Below are 23,097 nucleotides of genomic sequence, written 5' to 3' on the forward strand. Positions count from 1 at the left end.
CTAAGGCAGGAGAATCGCTTGAACCCCGGAGGCAGAGGTTGCAGTGAGCCGAGATCATGCCATTGCACTCCAGCCTGGGCAACAAGAACGAAACTCCATCTCAAAAAAAAAAAAAAAAAAAAAAGTTTATGGCAAGACAAGAGACTACTTCTTTTCCTGGTACATCGAGAAAAGGTAACCAAGCCTCTTAGCATTTCAAAAAGGCCCAAGTTAACAGTTGCAGGGTCTTCTAGTCTCAAACCATAAAGAGAAGGACAATCAAGGATACTGACAATACAGACAGAGCAGTGACTGCCTCCTGGAGACCACATAACCACTTAAGAGATGAGAAAAGCCAGATGGGGATAGCCAATGCTGTCAGTACAGCTCAAAGAGCTCCACAGGCATCAATGCTTAGTTGCACAAAAAAGTCAGTTATGCTGAGTTCTTCTTTCATCATATGTGCCTCACATGTGTTTATAACCAACTACTTGCAACCAATTAAAAACAGCTGTTTTTTCCAATTACATGGGAGGAAAAAGCAGATACCTAGGCCTAAGTCACTGAGAGTAAATACATGTCTAGAAAAAGAGGACAGAGCACACAAACATATGCAGGCCCATAAAAATGCATTTACAGCTGTTTCCAGCCTACTTCATCAGCCTACTGCCAGTGGGGGCGGTTGCAGTGACTTGGCAGTAAAAATACATGTCTTTCCCTTCCATTCAGGGACAAATTTGTCACATAAGATAACCTTCTTGAACTACTGATGAGTCAAGGGCAGCCTTCATGCAAGAACAACTCAGTCAGCCATTCCAGGAGGGCAGCAAGGAAGGACAATGTCTTGATCTCTAAGGAGTTATTAAAAGGTGAGAGTGTAGACACAGAGTCTCATTCTTTCATTCTGTTGTTGAAGTGTGCAGCCTCAAACTCCTGGGCTCAAGCAATACTCCTGCCTCAGCCTCCTGAGCAACTGGGACTACAGGCATATGCCACCATGCCCAGTTTTCTTTCTTTCTTTCTTTTTATTATTAGAAACGCAGTCTTGCTGTGTTGCTCAGGCTGGTCTCAAACTCATGGGCTCAACTAATCTTCCTTCCTCAGCCTCCCAAAGTGCCAGGATTACAGGTACAAGCCATTGTGCCCAGTAGCAGTTAGTTTTAAAAAAAAATTTTGTGAAGACAGGGTTCCACTGTGTTGCTCAGGATGGTCTCAAAATCCTGAGGCATCAAGCGATCCTCCCACCTCAGCCTCCCAAAGTGCTGGGATTACAGGCATGTGCCACTGTGCCCAGCCGAGAAGGTTTTCTTAGTGAGGAATAACAGTCATTCAGTAGCTACTAAGTACTCTCACAATAATCCTAAGAAAGTACTATTATTGGTGGTGGTGTTAAAATCTTTATTTCACAGGAGTTTGGTAAGATTAGGAAATTTTTCCAAAGCCCCCAGTTGGAAGATAAATGGATCAGGAATTTAAAGCCAGTCCTAACAACTCTATCACATTATGCTTCTTTCCATAAATAAGAAGGTCTTAAGAGTAACAGGTAGCTCAAGAAAAGCAACTTGACCTGTGAAAACCCTAAAGCCCTTTCTAACAAGAATTCAGGGAAAGAGAAGGGAAAGGCAAAATAAATATTTTTAAGAGACACCTACCAACCTTCCCCCCACATTGCCAAATCCATTACTTCCATACTTAACTTACTAGGGAAAAAATGCTTTGGAAATGATGGATCTACACTGATCTTACTATACATAGCAGTAACAATGTCTTATATTTGAATATGCATTGTTTTCAGAAAGCTTCCAAGATTATTAAATCATCACACAATATAAGGCAGGGGAGGGAGACATTTTATATAAGAAACTGAGGCTCAGACAAATACTATTATGTAACTTGCTAAAAATCAGTCACGTAGTTAGTGGTAGTTAAGTTCAAGTTAGAGGACTTGAATCCAGGTATGATTTTAAGTCTAATGCTCCTTTCAATATGTAACACTGGCTCTATATGTAACTGCTAGTCTATTTATTTTATTTTCAGAATTGCCACATAAAAACAGGTGTCCTTCCTACCTACTTTAGAGGTCACAGACATATTCCAATGGACTTTTTCTTTGCCACAGCAAAGTTCCCAGTTCTAGTTCTATTCCTTCCTCTAATTCTTATTTTTATTTTTATTTTTTGAGCTGGAGTCTCCTCTGTCACCCAGGCTGGAGTGCAGTGGTGCGATCTCGGCTCATTGCAACCTCTCCCTCCCGGGTTCAAGCGATTCTCCTGCCACAGCCTCCCAAGTAGCTGGGATGATGGGTGTGCACCACTATGCCCAGCTAATTTTTGAATTTTTAGTAAAGACAGTGTTTCACTATGTCAGCCAGGTTGGTCTCAAACTCCTGACCTCAAGTGATCCGCCCCCCTCAGCCTCCCAAAGTGCCAGGATTATAGGCATGAGCCACTGCACCTGGCCCCTTCCTCTAATTTTTAAAGGGATTTTTAGAATGAGTTATTTAAAATCAACTAAAAAATTGGACCTGATCTTCCCTGGTAGCAAGTTTTATAGTAGATATAAGTCTTATATACTGAAATGATCTCCTCAGCCCACTAGGAAGTCCCGTTGGAAAGACCTATATAGTACTGTTTATACTGCAAATAAATTTAATCTCTTTGGAGTTTGTGTAGCAAAAAAACAAAGACTGATTAACAGTCTTCCTGAGCAGGAGCGTGCAGAAGAAAAAGATGGCCCTGACTTTGGCTAACACTCAGGACTGCTCTCCATCTCGTTCTCTCAGCACTTGGCACGCACATGAAACACACAGCAGGCATCAAATAAATGCTGACTGCTTGTCATCTAGAGTCTAGTTCTGATTATGTCATTAGGTATACAATGGCAAGTCAGCTTTCCCTTACTAGCCTGTCTTAGAATCATATATCCAATAGGTGAGAGAAAGAGGGAAAGAGAGAGAAAATGAATGAATGAATGAATGTGTACACACTTATCGTTGGCCCATGATTATTTAAGTCAAAAATACATTAGATTGGATTAAGAGTTTCTGACAAGATTTTCCTCATCTAATCATTCAAAGTTAGAACTCAAGGGATGCATCCAGCCCACAGATACCTTGTTAGGCTTACTGAACTTTGCTAAATATTTTTTATAGCTATGCATTAATTGCCAACATTTAAAAATTGAGGCATTACATATAAAAATGAGAGGTACCAATATTCCTGAAGCCAGGTTGAAGAGTACGGCTGAAAACAGGAGAAGTTAAAACCATGTATAAAGCATGGGTAAAACTCTTCCCTTGAGTCCACATGGCCAGGAAACCATCCTTTCCCCACATAAGCAGAAGTCTGGGGGTTGCCAACTGACACTGACCCAAAGGAGGTTTTAGACTGGGGATACAAGGTACAGTTGGGGGGTAGGATTAAACAAAAGTCTTCATATAGATCTGTAAGATCCACAGCTTCATTTCCCTATTTGGCTCTTAGAGCCATAGTTTAATTACCAGGCAAATACTCTCTAGGTAGGAGAATGAAGATTCCTCTCTTGAGAAACTGATTGATTTCAATAGTAGAAAGTCAACACAGAATATCTAATATTGAAAATCCAAAAATATAAGCATGTTATAGGCAAAGGTAGAGAAAGGGACTGCTGTGCTTTTAAAAAATAAGCTTTATAATATTTGATTTAAAAATTATATAGCTCTATTACTTTGATAAAAAAAGTATTTAATTACAAAAATAGTGGAGGTAATAAAAAAGAACAAGAAGGAAGAATAGAAAGAAAAAGAGAAGATCCATGAATACGAAAAAATAAAAGAGACCAGGCACAGTGATGCGCACCTGTAGTCCCAGATACTTGGGAGGCTTAGGCAGGAGGATTGCTTCAGCCCAGGAGCTCAAGGCTGTATGTAGTATGCTATGATTGTGCCTGTGAATAGCCACTGCACTCCAGCCTGGGCAACATAGCGAGACCCTGACTTTTTTCTTTTTTAAAGAGAGAGAAAAGAAAAAAAAATGTGGGTGGGATCTGTCAGAATAGTGGCAGAAGGGCTGAATCCCCAAATGAGTCAAGACATGCAAAAAATAATCTTAAAAGATACTTTAGATACATACAGAGCAAGATGATGATCAAAGGGACAGACTTGCTGTGATTGACGATGTGAGCTGAAGAGCGATACAGAGAAAACAAACCCTCAATTACAGTTAGTGAATCCAACAACAGGGATAGTCATAAGGTCTTGTCCTTGTGCACAAAGAAGCCCAAGTACCAAGTAAAGGATGGGGATGCAGAACCAACCACAGCCCATGTGGAAAGTATTAATAGATCATGGGTTCTGTGGCCTCTAAAAAAGCTTATGTGACACTGGGTGTACTTTCTGAAACACTGCATAGTGCACTTTAGAATAAAGCAGCCAAAGATTCTTATGTGGCCTGGTCAGACTAAATCTGCTAGATGTATTCCATTAATCCATAAACAGGGGTAGAACAAATTCAGGAGAGAAAATCAGTACAGCAGAGGAACTGACATAATTATTGTTTAAGGAACTACTAACTAAACTTAGGGGTACTATCTCTGGAGAACATCTAGAAGGTGACATGAGAACTTCCTTATAAGAAGGGCAAGGGACACTAGGGATGCATGTGCACAGAGAAAAGTGAGAACATAGTGAGAAGGTGGCCAAGGAGAGAGACATCGAGAGAAATCAAACCTGCCAGCACCTTGATCGTGGACTTCTAGCCTGCAGAACTGTGAGAAAATAAATTTCTGTTAAGCCACCCAGTCTGTGATACTTTGTTACTGCAGCTCTGGCAGACTAGATGGTCCATATCCTAAATCAGTAAAGAAAGCAGCAGGGGGCCAGCCACAGTGGCTCATGCCTATACTTCCAGCACTTTGGGAGGCCAAGGTGGGATGATCACTTAAGCCCAGAGTTTGAGGCTACAGTGAACCAAGGTCATGCCACTCCACTCCAGCCTGGGCAAGAGAGTGAGACCCTATCTCTTAAAAAAAAAAAAAAAAAAAAAGAAAGCAGCAGGGAGAAGAAGAAAACCTACGATACTATTGCTAATTCTTTCCTATTGTCTCTATTCAAACTTGAAAAAGATTCCAGAGAATAGTCCTGAGGAGAAGGAGGATTATCCACATTCTATTTTTAAAGTCATACTAACTTAATAATTAAAAGCTTTCCAAGATCAGGTAAAAGATACAATTAAACCCAAAGATTACTTCTCAACGAATCAAGCTAGGATTTACAGGGGTGAGAGACTTGTATCTACAACCACCTCAAGTGCTAGAACTTCACTTCTTGTTCAGGTAGACTACTGGCTGTTCCATTTGCTTGTGCTTCAAAGGTAAGCTATTTCACTCATGCTTTCTAAATTCTAGAAGGGGAAAAGCCCTTTTGTAACTTGTTTAGTAACTAGACCGCAGCAAATGTTGAGTTATGCCAAAAGTGGGCCTCAACAGGTTTTGAAAGGCAGATATTTGGTAAGAATATTGTTAATTCAGCAACAGCGAAGAACTTCCCTAAACTCTGAGCACTACTATAGACATGTTTTGTGTAATATACTGGGCATAGTCCTCTAATTTTCCTAAAGGCCATTTTTCAGCTTAATGTCATGTATCACCTGGAACAGATGGCTATATTGAGCTGTTTGAGTATTAAAAACAGACATTTTTCTACCATTAGGTAACACTTATTGAGCACATGAAGACACTATTATCAAGAATGAAGATTAAGAAACAAACCATCCTAAGAAAAAAAAGGTAAAAAAAAGAAAAAAAACAGTAAGTAAAAAGAACGAAGAGGTATGATCCACACTTTAGAAAGCTCAGATGGTTTAAATACAAATTTATCGAAAGCTGTAGGCTTTTTTCAGAATACAACTACAAAAAAATGTAGAAATATTTCTTCCTAATTTCTCTGACATCCTGGGTCAACAAAGCCCCAGGGAACATACCTGTCCATCAACAGAGAAAGCCTCCCTTTAGTTAACATGACCAGGGAGGACAAAGGAAAGAAAGAGCCTTACCAACTGTTTGTAGAGTAATAAGCAAGAATATGAAGATGGATAATAAAAGCAAAGCACGTAAAAGCAAGACAAAAACATTCCAGGTGTGGGCTGGGCGTGGTGGCTCACACCTGTAATTCCAACACTTTGGGAGGCTGAGGAGGGGAGATCATCTGAGGTCAGGAGTTCGAGACCAGCCTGGCCAACATGGTGAAACCCTGTTTCTACTAAAAATACAAAAAATTAGCCAGTGTGGTGGCGTGTGCCTGTAATCCCAGCTGCTCAGGAGGCTGAGGCAGGAGAATCACTTGAATCTGGGAGGCAGAGGTTGCAGTGAGCCGAGATACCACCAATGCACTCTGGCTTGGGCAACAAGAGAGAAACTCCATCTCAAAAAAAAAAAAAAAAAAATCCAGGTTTGAAATAGGAGGAGATTGGAAATAAAGGACATAAAGGAGATCTATGAAGTCTGAAGAAAGGTTCTTAGGAGGAAAAAAAAAATCTAAGCATCATTTATGTCAGATAAAGCTATGTCTGAGGGATATAGTTTAATCTGGTTTATAATTTTTATTTTTAAATTTCCTTTGGTCACAGCTTATGTCAGAAGAGAAGTGTTGTCCTCTACTGCTAAAGATCTGTCCCCTCAGGGCACAGCATATCAAAGGTCAACAGAGCCAGCAATAGCAGTATGTTCATGTGAAGGATATACTCACCTGCTTCTGGATCTGCAGGAATTCTCCACATGTACAGGTTGAAGTCATCAGAGCCTGAAAGGATATACTGTTGGAACAAAAAAATATATAGATAACATTATATAACATAGAATAAATACAATATATAATATAATAATAAACATATTAATTTTTTTTGAGATGGAGTCTTGCTCTGTTGTCCAGACTGGAATGCAGTGGTGCAATCTCAGCTCACTGCAACCTCTGACTCCTAGGCTCAAGTGATTCTCCTGCCTCAACTTCCCGAGTAGCTGGGACTACAGGTGCGTGCCACCACGCCCAGCTAATTTTTTGTATTTTTCAGTAAAGATGGGGTTTCACCATGTTGGCCAGGCTGGTCTCAAACTCCTGACCTCAGGTGATCCGCCCACCTTGGCCTCCCAAAGTGCTGGGATTACAGGTGTGAGTCACCACAATTGGCCTAAACATATTGATTTTTAATATATCTATCTGTACAGAGATTTCCTTTAAATAAACAACATAAATGGGCATATATTTATAAGGCACCACACAGTAAACACCCTCTTAAAAATACCTGCAAATCAAAAGGCATGTTAGCTAAACTCAGCAACAACGAAAAAATGACCTAATTCAAAAAGGTGCAAATTAGACAGTTCTCCAAAGAAATATACAAATGGCTAGTAAGTACATGAAAAGATGCTCGACATCACTAATAATTAGAAAAATGCAAATCAAAACCACAATGAAATACTATTTCACACCCATTAGGATGACTATTACCAAAAAAAAGACAAGTATTGGCAAGGATGTGGAGAAAGTGGGAACTCTTGTGCATTGCTGGTGGGAATGAGTAAGTGCAGCTACTGTAGAAAACAATATGGCAATTCCTCAACAAGTTAAATATAGAACTATCATATGATGCAGCAATTACAATCCTAGGTATATATCCAAGAATTGAAAGCCGGGACTCTAAGAGATATCTGTATACCCATTTTCATAGCAGCATTATTCATAATAGCCAAAAGGTGGAAACAACCCAAGGGTCTACTGAGAGACGAACGGATAAACAAAATGTGGTAATACACACAATGGAATATTATTCAGCCTTTAAAAGGAAGGAAATTCTGACACATGCTACAACAGGGATAAACCATGACATTATACTAAATGAAATAAGGCAGAAACAAAAAGACAGATACTGTATGACTCCACTTATATGAGGCACTGAGAGTAGTAAAATTCACAGAAAGAGCAAGTGGTTGCCAGGGGCTGGGAGGAGGGAGAATAAAGAGTTATTGTTTGTTGGGGAGTTTCAGTCTGGGATGATGAAGAAGTTCTGAAGGTGGATAGTGGTGACGGCTGCACAGCAATGTGATTGTACTTAATGCCACTGAGCTGTGGATTTCTAATGGTAAATCTCATGTTATGTATATTTTACCACAATTTAAAAAAATTTTAATGCAGAATGTAAAAACTAGGAGCTTCCCAGAGATCTTTTACATAAGGCCAAGTATCCTGAACTTCTCTACTGCCAGCTGATACCTTTGAGCAGGAAGCCATCACCAACATAGCCATGAATTAGTGCCTGGGCATAAGCAGTGGTCTTTTATGTGGCAGCTCCAAACTGCTTGATCTCAAAAAGGACACTGTACCAGATCTACTCTAATGTGAACTCATAAAAGCATTCTCTAACATTGTCTAATAGCAACCAGAGAGTAATTCTGAGAGTTCATTTATTTCCAAAGATTAACATAAGTGTTTTACTTTAAGCTGAGGTCAGCATTACTTCTTCCTGTCTTTTGCCCCCATCTGCTCATTTCCCTGAAAAAGAAAGGTCTACTGTTTTCCTTTTGTGTGTATGTGTATGTGACAGCGTCTTGCTGTGTTGCCCATGCTAGAGTGCAGTGGCATGATCATGGCTCACTGCAGTCTCCACTTCCTGGGCTCAAGTGATCCTCCCGCCTCAGCCTCCCCATTAGATGGATAACAGGCACGCATCACGACACGTAGCCTATTTATTCATTTATTTATTTATGAGACAGGGTCTCGCTCTGTCACCCAGGCTGGAGTGCAGTGGCACAATCATTGCTCATTGCAGCCTCGACCTCCTAGGCTCAAATGATTGTCCTGTCTTAGCCTCCAGAGTAGCTGGGACTACAGGCAGGCACCACCACACCCAGCTAATATTTTGTGGAGACAGGGGTCTCACTTTCATTGCCCAGGCTGGTCTCAAACTTCTGGACTCAAGTGATCCTCCTGCCTCAGCCTCCCAATGTGTCGGGATTATAGGCATAGACTACAGTGCCTGGCCAGGTCTAGAGTTTTCTAAAGAAAATGTCATACTTGAAAACGACATCAAACAATCCCCAAAAAGTATAAGTCCAACATACACACAACCTAACATAAATTACTAAATACTTGTGCAATCATTTAAAATCAATTTTCTAGCCTTCAAAACACTTGTAGGAACATGAGAAAAAAGGCAAAGACAGGTAGGTTTAAAGATGAAGAAAATGCTGTCTATAGGGATTAGGTAATAAGGGCACAGTGGAAAAAGCAGTAGGCTCAGTTTCTTTATCTGCAAAAGGAGAGAACTGGACTGGTGGCTCTGTGAGGCTCATTTAATTCTAAGATTCTATGATTACTCTGTGAAGGAATGTTGGAAGCTGGATTAGACCCAAAAAGTCCCTAAGCTGCTAGTCCAAGTGATTTCATAAGTCACTCCACAAACATGCTCAAGACAAGGAAACTCATAAGGCTCATCTTGTTAAACTTTAATTTAAAAGCTTCCTAAACAACAATAACAACAACGAAAAAACATGATTTTAAAAATGGGCCAAGGACTTGAATAGACATTTCTCCAAAGAAGTAGAACATGGCCATATACAAATGGCCAATAAGCACATGAAAAGATGTTCAACATCACCGATCATTAGGGAAATGCAAATCAAAACAATGAGATACCACCTCATACCCATTAGAATGGTTACTATCAAAAACAAAACAAAGACCCACAAAATAGTTCCCCCCAAAATTAAAGATAGAATTATCATATGATCCAGCAATTCTAATTCTGGGTATACATCCAAAAGTACTGAAAACAAGATTAGAGATACTTGCAACCTATGTTCATAGCAGCACTGTTTACAATGGCCAAGAGGTGGAATCATCCCCTATGTGTCCATCAACATCATTCAGCCTTAACAAGGAAGGATATTCAGACACATGCTACAACATGGATCAACTCTGAGGACATCACATCATGCTAACCGAAATAAGCCAGTCACAAAAAGACAAATACTATATGATCCTACTACAGTAGTCATGAAAATTCAGACACAAAGTAGAATGGTGGTTGACAGGGCCTAGTGGGAGGGGAAATGGGGAGTTGATGTTTAGTGGGCACAGAGTTTCAGTTTGAGATGAAGAAGAAGTTCTAGAGATGGATGGTGGTGATGGTTACACAACAATGTAAATGTATATATTTAATGTACACTTTTTTTTTTTTTGAGACAGAGTTTCTGCCGCCCAGGCTGGAGTACAGTGGTGCAACCTCAGCTCACTGCAACCTTCACCTCCCGGATTCAAGCGATTCTCATGCCTCAGCCTCCCCAGCGGCTGGGACTACAGGCGGGCGCCACCATTTCCTGTTACCTGTTACGTGTTTAAAAGAGGCTATGAACTTCATGTGGAATTCCTGCTACCCTGCCCCCCATACCACTGCAAACTAAACAAACAAAAAATAATATTTAAAAAGATTGAGCCCAGTGGGCTTATCAGGGGTTTTACTATTTCATTGTGAAGCATCAGCGCTTTCCTAGTTGTTCAGCTATTCACCAGGACAAAGCCATGAGAAGGGAAAACGGGATTCCCAGACAGAATGCTGACTCAGAAGACTGCCTTAGAAGGAAGAAAACTCTCCCAGAGTTAAGGCCTGTTGGGTTTAATATGACAGCTCCTAAAATATGCATAAAATGCATACAATGTACAGGCTTCCTCTTAGGGATAAAGGCAACTCCTGACCTCTCTTCCTCTTGGAACTGTTCTTCCACCCACCACAAGAGAACAGCTCGGGATGATTTTTAAGGGGGCGCGTCTTGCCTCACTGCCACCTAGTGAGGGCATTTAAGTGTTCACACACTCTGGAATCACAAAACTGTCCTGCGGAATTCATTATGGCATTTCACGGTTGTCTGCTGGATGCCTTCTAGCATTAAAAGTTGGCTGCCTGGGTACTGCTGACTATAAGGACAGAAATAAAAGTGAGGTCATTCCTTTATTCATTAAACAAATATTTATTGAATGTCTAATACATGTTAGGCATTGTTCCAGGGAAGGGAAGGCAGAGTTGATCAAAAGAGACCCTGTTCCTGTCTCATGAAGCTTACATTCTATTGATGGGAGGGGGAAAATATTATAGACATATATAATATGGGGAGAGCAAAAAAAGTTAAACACAAAAAAAATATATAATGTATCCAGTGGTGACAAGTATTATAGAGGAAAATGAAACAGCAGGTTAGCGCATATAGGGGGTGCTGGGGGTTGGTGTGTTAGTTTCCGTTTTATAGAGGGTGGTCACAGAAGGCCTCTTTGATAAAATGGTATTTTGAATAGAGCCTTGAAGGAAATGAGGGAGCAAGTTATGTGGATATCTGGGAGAAGAGTATTCCAGGAGAGCGGACAGAGTTCTGGCTATTTTAAAATATAAGGTAGCCATTAAGAGCTCTTTTGTCTTTTTTTTTTTTTTAAGTTTTGTGGAAATAAAGATTATTTCAAGTGAGCTGAGTACAGAGATACATTTACTATCATAAGAGCAGCTAGAAACATTCCTGTCTTCTAAAGCTATGTTGAAAGGGTCATCCCCTCCCGGACTCAGGCTGGCTAGGGCCACCGAGTGGGGTCTTGCTGATGGTTAGTGCTTAAAAGGACCACCAGGACACTGCAGGTCTAGGTGGGCCATCTTACAAATATTTGCTGAAGGATACAAGGAAATATAAGCAAGAAAACAAAGATCAAACAGTGCCCATGGTACTGCTTCACTACCAAAAGAAACAAACCCAAAGTACTTCATTATATTAAAACTTAAGAAACACAGTAATTATTTCAATTAACCAGAAAACTGGACTTCACCTCAAGAGGTGAAATTGGAGGCACAGGTTTTTCTCTCTGTCTTTTCTTTATCTTGATGATCTAATTTCAAACGGTACCTGCTCATTCTCACCCAGGAAATCTGGTGTTTGGGGTCTGAAGCTGACCTGGAGTAAAGTGCTTCTGGCCTAGATAACAGAAAGGCTCAGCAGCAGATACTTCTATATAAATAGGCAAGCTATAGAAACTTAATAGAAAAATTGGTTACCCCAAATTCCTATGTTTCATATTTTTTATGACTTCACAACCAACGTTCATATTTCATACACTACTGTGAAAAAAACTAAAAATTACTATTCAACTTTGGAAAGGCAAAAACTAAATAAGGTGATAAGAAGTTTGTGGCCAAATGGGGACATGAATATGAAGAATTCATTGCCTTCTCTAAGTTATTTTTTTAACATCATGCTAAACATTGAGGGGGAAACCACAAATTAAAAACTCACTTCATGTTCTGCTTCTGTGCTTAAAAAAAAAAAAAAAGGCAATAACAAATGTAAGAGGAAAAAATAAATAATAAGATTTAAAAGAATATAAGAGAAAATAAAAAACAAAAAAACGAAACTCACTTCACAGAGCCTTTTATCTTATATTCTATTGAGAAGAACAGGGCGGGGCTCCAAGAGGAAGAAAGAATGTTTTAGATACTTCATTATCTAGGCAATAAAGTCTCCATTTCCCAAAACACCCTGAGTTGAGGGGGAAGTAGGAGATCCACAGACTATAATTAGATCAGAGTGGAAGATATATTTAATTTTTGTTTGGTTTTGTGGGTAAGGCGGGAAATATCAATGCTAAAATGAACGTGAGTTGTTGTGTGGACACACATTATCCCTAATCCTTCCCAGCTGGCCACAAAGGTTAAAAGTTGGCCACATTCTGATTCACCTCACTTTTCATTCATTCTGTGGTCCAAGAGGGCAAGCTATTTACTGATCTGAATGTTTACTGATCTAGACATTTTAAGTAGGGTTAACCTGAGGCCAGTGCATGGTGGGGTTTCATCCAATCCACTGTCAGTATGGAGATACTAACTTGCTCAAGCATAGGAACAGATCAACAACTCCCTCTCAATAGATTTCAGGAAGGAACCACCATCACGACCACCACCAAGAACAACATTGAAAAAGATTACTGATTGGTATCTGTCACTGTCTCACTGACCCAAATGTCCTCTGTCAATCCATTGACCTTTATAGAAAATGTGTGTGTGTGTGTATTTGTGTGTATGTGTGTGTTTGTGGTGCATGCTTACACAGGATTTGATCTTCTCCAACATCTGTTGATGACGAAGGAAACATATCAATCAGTTACTATTCATTGAGTACTGATCAATTTACCCAGTTCTCTCCAAAGGCTCCTTCCATAGTAATTGATTAATTATTCTCCAGTAAATGGCATGCCTGTCTAATTAGCTGTATTGACTAGGACAGAAAAACCAGATGGCTCGCTAGCCTGGATCAGTAACATCACAGAGACTGCTATTTAAATTTAAATCAAACATAGTTCTTATTTTCCCCTGACCTTCTGTCAGAAGGGGAAAAACAATGTGATTGAAAACTCTGTGATATGCTCTCTAGATGACTATTTCCAGAAAAAGGTTTGCTAACTGGCATATAATATACCTTTGATCATACCATTTATAACCAGTGCTTGCCACAAATACAAAGCAATCAGAGCAAATTTTCTTTGGAAACGGGCAAAGCCATAGATTTATTTTATTTGTGGTAAGAGAAATTTCATTGCCTCCCAATAAAAGCATACAAATATGCATACCCATAAGCTTAACACTATTTTTGCATGTGAAGTTACATTATTCTTGCTGCTTTGAGCCATTTGCCATTTCAGCTCCATTAGGCTTCTGGAATCTTTCAGTTTATTAAAATAACCAACCTTTATGGGTTCTGTGTAGAAAAAATTCTATTAATAAAGGAATATTCCATAAAGGCAGCCAATAACAGTCAAATAATCAACAGAAAAGGAAAAAAATGCTGTAAATTACCAACAGGTGGTTATAACAAAGTGACCAGAAACATGAATCTTTATTTGGCCAACCATTTTGGAAACCTGAGCAAGATGAGGGGCCATTAACCATTAGCCCCCTTCCATGGGCTTCAGTTTTTGTATGTGAGGACTAGGGAGTGAGGAGATGGTAGCACTCACTTCAGTCCATATATGAGTATTTATACTCTTCATTCAAGAAAAGGTGTCCCAGCATTCTGAGGAAGTAACATTATTTTCTTTTTTCTCCAAAGCTTGAAGATACCTCAAAAAGAGGCAAAGCTCTTCTACTAAAAGTAAAATCTCTAAGGAGGATGAGACAGGTTATACTCTGTTCCTCTTCATTAACATCTACCAAGGATTTCCTAGTGGGGCCCAGACTCTTAGCCAGGAGCCATGCATTAAAGAACTGCCATGTCCTGTCACCAGATCACATCAATTCTACTTGTTCCTAAGAAGAATCCAGGTCACCTTGTGTTCCTGAACGATTATAAACCAGACCATACCTAGCAGGCCTCACATACTCCAAAACCTTTTAAGCTTCTAAGTTCTAAAGTTGCATCAGTAAACGGACTAAAAGACAACATAACCCAAAGGTAAAATCTTAATCCAGGATTGATAATACCTGAGCCTCTAGGTTTCAAGAGTTCCATAAACACTTTATTATTATATGGAAAACAATGTAGATGTGTACATTTTTCAGAGATGACTGTTTATAGTTTTTAGAGTTTCAAAAAGGTACAGGATTCAAAAAGAGTTATAAACGGCTGATTTAATAAAGTTGTATTCTGGAACTGAGTAGCTGTACTGTGTAGCACCATGGTCTAGACACTACTTGGACAGCATGTCTCACCTGCCGATGAAACTCCTACGCAAGAAGATCGAGAAGCGGAACTTCAAATTGCGGCAGCAGAACCTAAAGTTTCAGGGGGCCTCAAATCTGACCCTGTCAGAAACTCAAATTAGAGATGTGTCTGAAGAAACAATGGGAGGTGGAAAGGTTAAAAAATCAAAACATTCTATGAACGTGGGCTTATCAGATGCTCAAAATGGAGACGTGTCTCAAGAAGCAGTGGAAAATATAAAAGTTAAAACATCTCCCCTGAAATCCACTGTATTAACCAATGAAGAAGCAGCAATGCAGTCTCCTAATTCAGAATCAAAAAAGAAAAAGAGAAAAATGGTGAATAATGCTGGACCGGATACAAAAAAAGCAAAAACTGAAAACAAAGGGGAATCTGAAGAAGAAAGTGCCAAGACTCCTAAAGAAACAGAAAATAATGTGGAGAAGCCAGATAATGATGAAGATGACAGTGAGGTGCCCAGTCTGCCCCTGGGACTGACAGGAGCTTTTGAGGATACTTCATTTGCTTCTCTATGTAATCTTGTCAACGAAAATACTCTGAAGGCAATAAAAGAAATGGGTTTTACAAACATGACTGAAATTCAGCATAAAAGTATCAGACCACTTCTGGAAGGCATGGATCTTCTTGCAGCTACAAAAACCGTCAGTGGTAAACCCCCGGCTTTTCTCATCCCTGCAGCTGAACTCATTGTTAAATTTAAGTTCATGCCCAGGAATGGAACGGGGGTCCTTATTCTCTCATCTACTAGAGAACTAGCCATGCCAACTTTTGGTGTTCTTAAGGCGTTAATGACTCACCACGTGCATACCTATGAGCTGATAATGGGTGGCAGTAACAGACCTGCTGAAGCATAGAAACTTGCTAACGGGATCAACATCCTTGTGGTCACACCAGGCCATCTGCTGGACCATATGCAGAATATCCCAGGGTTTATGTATAAAAATCTGAAGTGTCTGGTCATTGATGAAGCTGATCGTATCTTGGATGTTGAGTTTGAAGAGGAATTAAAGCAAATTATTAAACTTTTGCCAACACGTAGACAGACGATGCTTATTTCTGCCACCCAAACTCAAAAAGTTGAATGCCTGGCAAGGATTTCTCTGAAAAAGGAGCCATTGTATGTTGGTGTTGATAACACAGCTAATGCAACAGTGGATGGTCTTGAGCAGGGATATGTTGTTTGTCCTTCTGAAAAGAGATTCCTTCTGCTCTTTACATTCCTTAAGAAGAACCAAAAAAAAACAAGCTGATGGCCTTCTTTTCATCTTGTATGTCCGTGAAATACCACTATGAGTTGCTGAACTACATTGATTTGCCCATCTTGGCCATTCATGGAAAGCAAAAGCAAAATAAGCATACAACCACATTCTTCCAGTTCTGCAATGCAGATTCGGGAACACTATTGTGTACAGATGTGACAGCAAGAGGACTGGACATTACTGAAGTCGATTGGATTGTTCAGTATGACCCTCTGGATGACCCTAAGGAATAATATTCACCATGTGGGTAGAACAGCCAGAGGCCTAAATGGGAGAGGGCATGCCTTGCTCATTTGGCACCCAGAAGAATTGGGTTTTCTTCACTACTTGAAACAATCCAAGGTTCCGTCAAGTGAATTTGACTTTTCCTGGTCTAAAATTTCTGACATTCAGTCTCAGCTTGAAAAGAACTACTTTCTTCACAAGTCAGCCCAGGAAACATAAAAATCATACATACAAGCCTATGATTCCCATTCTCTGAAACAGATCTTTAATGTTAATAACTTCAATTTGCCTCAAGTTACTCTATCATTTGGTTTCAAGGTGCCTCCCTTTGCCGATCTGAATGTCAACAGCAATGAAGGCGAGCAGAAAAAGCGAGTAGGCAGTGGTGGATTTGGCTACCAGAAAACCAAGAAAGTTGAGAAGTCCAAAATCTTTAAACACATTAGCAAGAAAGTATCCAACAGTAGGCAGTTCTCCCATTGAAGATATGCCTTTCTTTCATCTTGAATAACTTTGTCCTAAAATGATTCTTTTCCCCCCTTGATTTAATAGGATTTTTGTAGCCTTTAGAATTTGGACTCATCTAACAAGAGTATAAATTGACTTTGGTTGCAGGCACTGAGCACTGTTACTTCTATCAAGTTTCTCTTTTATTTTTGGGATATAAAACAGGCTTTAATTTTCTTGGTTGCCCAAGGGCAGAGTAAGGAATATCTGGTCTTTCTTGTGACGATATAATATTTTAATTTTAAATATCCCTCCCTCATACGCACAAATGTATGTTACTGTTTTAATTATTTTTGCACCTTTTAAAAAAAAGTTATATTCCCTCTACCTTCTCTTTACAAAACAGAAAGTCTGCCCTCTTCCTCAAAAAAAGTTTCCTAAAACATTCACTCTCTAAACAAGACATACAAGGAATTCTTCTGCCACATTCTGTGTTCAGTTCTTCCTCACCAGATCATATCATTGCTTGATCTCTATAACACAGTGGGCAGCATGCCTATGAGCAAGAGGGTACAGTCAAAAACAAGAAACTGAGTCTAGTCCTGGTTTTGCTAACAATTCAATTTGCCGTTTCACACTACTGTCAGCCTCAGTTTCATGTGAGGATAAAACCTGTCCAATTGCACCCAAAGGTTGCTGGGAGCATTCAAATATAATAGTGGGCCGGGTGTTGTGGTTCATGCCTGTAGTCCCAGCACTTTGGGAGGCTGAGGCGGGTGGATCACTTGAGGTCAGGAGTTCGAGACCAGTCTGGCCAACATGGTGAAACCCCGTTTCTACTAAAAACACAAAAAATGAGCCAGGCATGGTGGTGTGTGCCTGTAATTCCATTTACTCCGGAGGCTGAGGCACGAGAATTGCTTGAACCTGGGAGGCAGAGGTTGCGGTGAGCCTAGGTGGAGCCACTGCACTCCAGTCTGGGTGACAGAGCAAGATTCCGTCTAAAAACAAACAAACAACAACAACAAAAAATATAACAGTGGACGTGAACATGCTTTACAAGTTAAAGGGCTAAAAATATGTAAGATATAAATGGCAAGGAGATAAAAAAAAAAAAAAAGAGTAGCCTAAAATCACAACAAATCAAAGGATAGAAACCAAGGGTTGAATTTCCCTCATTAAAAGTATATCTTTATCTCAGATAAAGGAGAACATATGGCATGCCAGGCCCAAAAGTGGGCTTAATCAGGGGTGCATGGAGTTATTAAAAAAAAAAAAAAAGGCAAAGTTATAACTTTACAGGGCCTCTCTGGCCTAGAGAGTACTTACTGGTGCATTCCACACCTCGGCTATACCCGTATAATATCAACACAGAGAGGTTGAGTGGTGATGTAATGTCTGAGGGAGGCCATTTATCCAAGGCCGTTTTGTTGGACTCATAGGGTACAAGTCAGCTCTTTCCTCCAGGGGATGGGACAAGATGATTTCATGATCACGATTTTTGGGGCCTTGCCATCTATCAAGTTCAAAAGACCAGTATAAGAGATCCTAGTGCTCAGGTACTCCAGTGCTCAGTCGTTTCAAGAAAATCTTACTATACTTTCTCCTTTCGTGTACATCCTACTTTCAGCAAGATGTAGGGACTATTAGACCAGGCATCATATGAGACTAAAGCAAGAAATATTTTAAATGATCAAACTGTCCATTTCCAGGCAAACAAGCCTGCTAGCCTGAAAGACTTGCTTACCAGAAGCCTCAGCCATTCTACTGGACTCACAATCTAGGACAAGAGCCATTTAAGGAATTGTGAAAGAGAAGGAACAAGAGCCAAGTGCTGTCTTATACGTGCATGCCAGAAAAGCCAGCAGGTAGAACACTGGCATTCTTTTTTAACCCTATTAAGAGACTGGCTCACTGAGTATGTAGAGAAGTGTATGAAGCTCAGAAGACAGAATGTACCCAGTCAGGCTTCCAGGAGAAAACAAAACAAAAATCCAAGTAGGAAGTGAAAGCAAGAACCACCTTTGGGCTCAGGCAGCCTCCAAGGAAAGGAATGCTGTTTTACTGCAAGATTTCCCACTATATTGCAAGACTAGAAGGTAGGCTTGCTTTAAAAAAATAAAATAAAATAAAATAAAATAAAAAAATGTAAGCCTTTAGTTAAGGCTAATTGCTTCTGTTGATACCCAGCCAACTTGATGTCACTATGGTCACCTGATCTGATGCTAGAAGTTATCAAACTTGAATAATTATAATACACTAGAAAGAAACAAACTATGTATTTGTAGCCAAAAGCGGGGGAAGACAGATTGTATACAGGGCTTTGAGTGCAAATCTCAAAGAGGGTACCATCTGGCAATGTTATGTGAATGTATCTATCAGAGCATCAGGCACACAGTAAATGCTCAGTAAATATATGCTCTCATAATTTAAAAGATGGAGCGAGAAAAAAGACATGAAGTTAGGAAGCCTTCGGTAGGAAGCAGGAAAAAGGAACTTGTCTCGGTGAGTTAGTGACAGTCCATGGCACTAAACATGAGAAAAAATGTCTTGCTGAATGAAGCACAAAGGTTTCAAACTGGTGGATCTACAGCAGAATAGGTATGGTGTACAGATTTGTTTCACCTATACAATAAAGCATGAATTTGTTGTAATATTTTAAAACCAAGAGACCTCACGTAAAAATCCTTATTTCTGTCTTCTTTTGAAAAAAATCAGAAACCCTGGCAACAATGGGCTAAAGCTATGTAGAAGTTGACCCATTTAGATGGGATGTGGGCTCTCCATAGTCCCCGCCACTCTTTAATGTTTACTCCCAGCCCAATCCACTTATTTTTTGCTGCCTGTCTTGCTCCTGTCTGCAACAAGTTGTGATCATTTGTACAGCGAAAAGGGGTCTCTACTGAGAGCCCAAAAATCTGGGTTCTAGCCCTGGTTTGCCTACAAACTTACATGTGTTGTGACTTGTGACCTCTCTGAGACTCAGTTTACTCATCTGTAAAAGAAAAGGTTTGTACAATATGATCTCTAATAGCTCTATAATTAGAATTCATCTACAGGGGTGGCAGTGAGCATTAGGGAGACACAAAGGAGGCCCAGATATTTCACACTTTATTCCACAAGTCTAATTTCTTGAAACATTAATTTTATTTTGAGACTAATGATAGTTTAAAAAGAAGTACACATACTCTGAACAATAACTGGATCCATCTGTAAGGACTGAATAATCTCATAATTAAAAGCCAGATGACTGTCTCAGATAAATAGGATCTCTTACTGCTTTTCTTATCCACGTTCATTCCTATTATGGAAATTCTCAGATTCCTGTCTGGGATGGTTACCCAGCCTATGACTAAATGAAGAGTTCCAGAACACAGAGCCTCAGGCTGTGGGTGTTCTCAGAGCATACAGGAATGAGGTCAAATATAAAGCCCAATATAAGGAAAAGGCAGGCTTTGGAAATTGAAAGCAGAAAACAAGATTCTGTCTAGACTCATCAAACAATATACATGTCAGTCCTGCAGGTCATACTGTAACTGTGACAACTGCTGCCTTATCCCTGAGTGTGGAAAGTCAGAGTCTAAAAATCACCTTTGAGACATGTTCTAGGACTGGGACAGTAAGACTGACCTCTTGTTCAACACTTGAAAAAACTATAAGTTCAGCAGATTAGTTTCACTATAAATCCATTGTTTAATTCATCCTCCTAATTGGATGAATTATTTAATTCATCCATCTTTCCAGGCCCCTGGAAGTTGAACAGGAAAAATCATACTTATCAATCCTGATTTACAGTTAGAGAAGACTTAGGCCCACAAAGCTAAATACCACACATTGACAAAAGTATTCAATATTCACTTCAACAAATTTTTATTGTGTTCTCACTGTGTGCCAGGATTTGGAGACAAGACAATGATGAATTAGCCACATTTCTTAGTCCCTAAGGAGTCAACAAAAAAGCCAAGCACAAATCTCTGTATTTTATATACCTCTAACTATTTTGGGAATAAGAACAGACTTTTAAGACTTTAACTCTGTTAACTGATCCAAAGTTAGATTCAATGACTTCGCATCTTCTTTCAAGAAAAACCACTTACCCCAGCCAAAAAGAAGTCTTGTTTGTCAGAGAGAATAAAATACCCATAAACTCTTCCCACAGGACATAAGTCACAAATAATAAATTAGTCAAATCTAAATAGAGAAAAATCAAAAGCCATTCAATATTTTTATGATTATATATAAACTGAAAAGCAGAAACAATGATATATTTGATGTATATACCTAGGACTATCACAAAATACCTTCTGTGGCTCTGCCTATGACAATACCTGCCCCAATGCCTCTGAGCAAAATAGGTAATTATAATCCAGATCACAGGTTCTCAACCAGGGGAAATTTTCCCCCCAGGGGACAATGTCCGGAGACATTTTTGGTTGCCTGGAGGATAACTTAGGATGATATTACTGGCATCTAGTAGAGACAGGCTAGGGATACTGCTAACCATCTCATAATGCATAGGACAGCCCCACACAACAAAGAACTATCTAGCCAAAATGTTAACAATGATAAGGATGGGAAACCATGGTCTAGGTGCTTACATGTTGGCTAGAGGTCTTTGTTCTGGGTCTTCTAAGGTCCATGAAGACAGGCTTTGGCTGCTAAATACAACCTGAAGAAAATCACCTTTCCCTCAGCCTCTAGTTTTTGGAAATAAAGCCTAATAAACTATGAATATCATCTTCACTGCATGTTCTATTATTCAACAAAACAAGAATTACATGCATAAGTTGTTGATAAAATATGGAAAATCAACAAAAGCAAAGAAGAAGGAAGGAAAAAAGGAAGAGAGGGAGAGATGTGATTGTCATTTCCACAGCCAGACAAAGCTAAATCAACCATTCTGCATATCTGTTCTATCGTGAGTCTGATCGCCTCTAGAAACTGTTTCTTCCCACCCAAGAAACAAATTCCCTGCAGTGCCATACAGGCATATACAAATTAAGTCATTCAGGTACTGTGGCCTCCCCAAGGAGACATCAGTGAGGCCACTCAGTGGTCTCCAGTATGGATCTCAGCTAAGTAGGTCCTAAGACTCCAACATGAGTATAAATTCTGAATTTGGATATATGGTCTCTATTTATATAAAGAGGGGAAATCTCTAGTTCAGAAAACTTAAAAGAACATTCTCATCTATCTACACGCAAGACAATTCAACAGGCATTTATTCGGTTCCTACTACATCTACTAATCCTTAAACTATGACATTAGGAAGACTCCAGCAACCCCCATCTAGGGAGAAAAATCCTAGCTTTTACTTCAAAAAGCAAGGTTTTGCCAGTTTCTCAAAGAAATTTTTCTTTTATGCCTCTTTTATATTTCTTTTATGCCAAAAATAGCTCTGAAGAGGTGGGGTACAACATATAAGAATTGTTAACTCAAAATTTGACATAGTTCATTGACCCAAAGATAAGAACACTAAGCATTAGCAAGAGACTAAGGTTTTTCTTTTTCCCAATCTATATGTGAAGTAGCAATAAGATTTGTTGTGCTTGAGAATAAAAAATCCTGTTTGTTTATTTGATCAACCTTTCCTTAGATTTGTCTTTCTTCGCATTTGTCTTTCCTTGGCTTGTGACCCAGACCAGCCCAACTGGTCACTGACAATTCAGAACTTCTATGGCCAAGACAGAAAGGTGCAAGAATGCCAAGTGTATTCTTAAGCTGCCAGCTTTAAGTCAACATCAGCATCTCCATTCCTAGTGAGACTGAGAAAAGGCTGGAAACTCACAGCTTGGGCTCTCCATTTCCAGTTGTGATGCTGGCAGTAAAAAGAAAAAGAGTCAGCATCTGGCTCCCTCTCAAACACAGCTGCTTACCCTATTTCATCCAACAAAAAGATGCCATCCCAAGAGGCCATTCAAGATACATGTCTTTTGGATGGTACTTAGGGTGTTTCATTCATCATTGTGTTTTATTGGTTTCTTTTTTTTAATGTCTCTCTCCCCAGCAGGCTAATTTTCCATGGATTCCCTCCTTTCTTCTGAAATGGCACATTCTTAGAATCTTAAAATCTGTTCACAAACTTGGCAGAGCTAGGTGGCTCAGAACCATATCATGGCCAGCCTTGGTTTATGGTGTGTGCCTTGTATATACCCAGTGGCAGCCTTGATGAAGAAACTCACTACTATTGCCGGGCGCGGTGGCTCAAGCCTGTAATCCCAGCACTTTGGGAGGCCGAGATGGGCGGATCACGAGGTCAGGAGATCGAGACCATCCTGGCTAACACGGTGAAACCCTGTCTCTACTAAAAAAAATACAAAAAACTAGCCGGGCGAAGTGGCGGGTGCCTGTAGTCCCAGCTACTCGGGAGGCTGAGGCAGGAGAATGGCGTGAACCCGAGAGGAGGAGCTTGCAGTGAGCTGAGATCCGGCCACTGCACTCCAGCCTGGGTGACAGAGCAAGACTCCGT

General features: G+C 39.8%; 1 protein-coding gene and 1 pseudogene across 4 annotated transcripts in view; one reads left to right on the forward strand and one right to left on the reverse strand.

Moving 5' to 3' along the window:
- The window catches only part of DCAF5 (DDB1 and CUL4 associated factor 5), a 106,134-nt gene that overhangs the window by 18,409 nt on the left and 64,628 nt on the right, over positions 1 to 23,097 (reverse strand). For 2 of the 3 annotated variants that reach the window (XM_012000882.1, XM_012000881.1), the window contains exon 7: positions 6,701 to 6,767. In XM_012000882.1, the coding sequence (XP_011856272.1) occupies positions 6,701 to 6,767 (67 nt within the window). Of the gene's footprint in view, positions 1 to 6,700; positions 6,768 to 20,484; positions 22,447 to 23,097 lie in introns of those variants that run through there. The other variant, XM_012000883.1, reaches the window with a different exon arrangement.
- LOC105554421 lies at positions 14,629 to 16,664 on the forward strand (annotated as a pseudogene). Its single transcript, XR_001008325.1, has one exon. The product of XR_001008325.1 is annotated as an ATP-dependent RNA helicase DDX18 pseudogene (transcript).

This window comes from Mandrillus leucophaeus, unplaced genomic scaffold, assembly GCF_000951045.1.
Source record: "Mandrillus leucophaeus isolate KB7577 unplaced genomic scaffold, Mleu.le_1.0 Scaffold641, whole genome shotgun sequence".
Taxonomy (NCBI): domain Eukaryota; kingdom Metazoa; phylum Chordata; class Mammalia; order Primates; family Cercopithecidae; genus Mandrillus; species Mandrillus leucophaeus.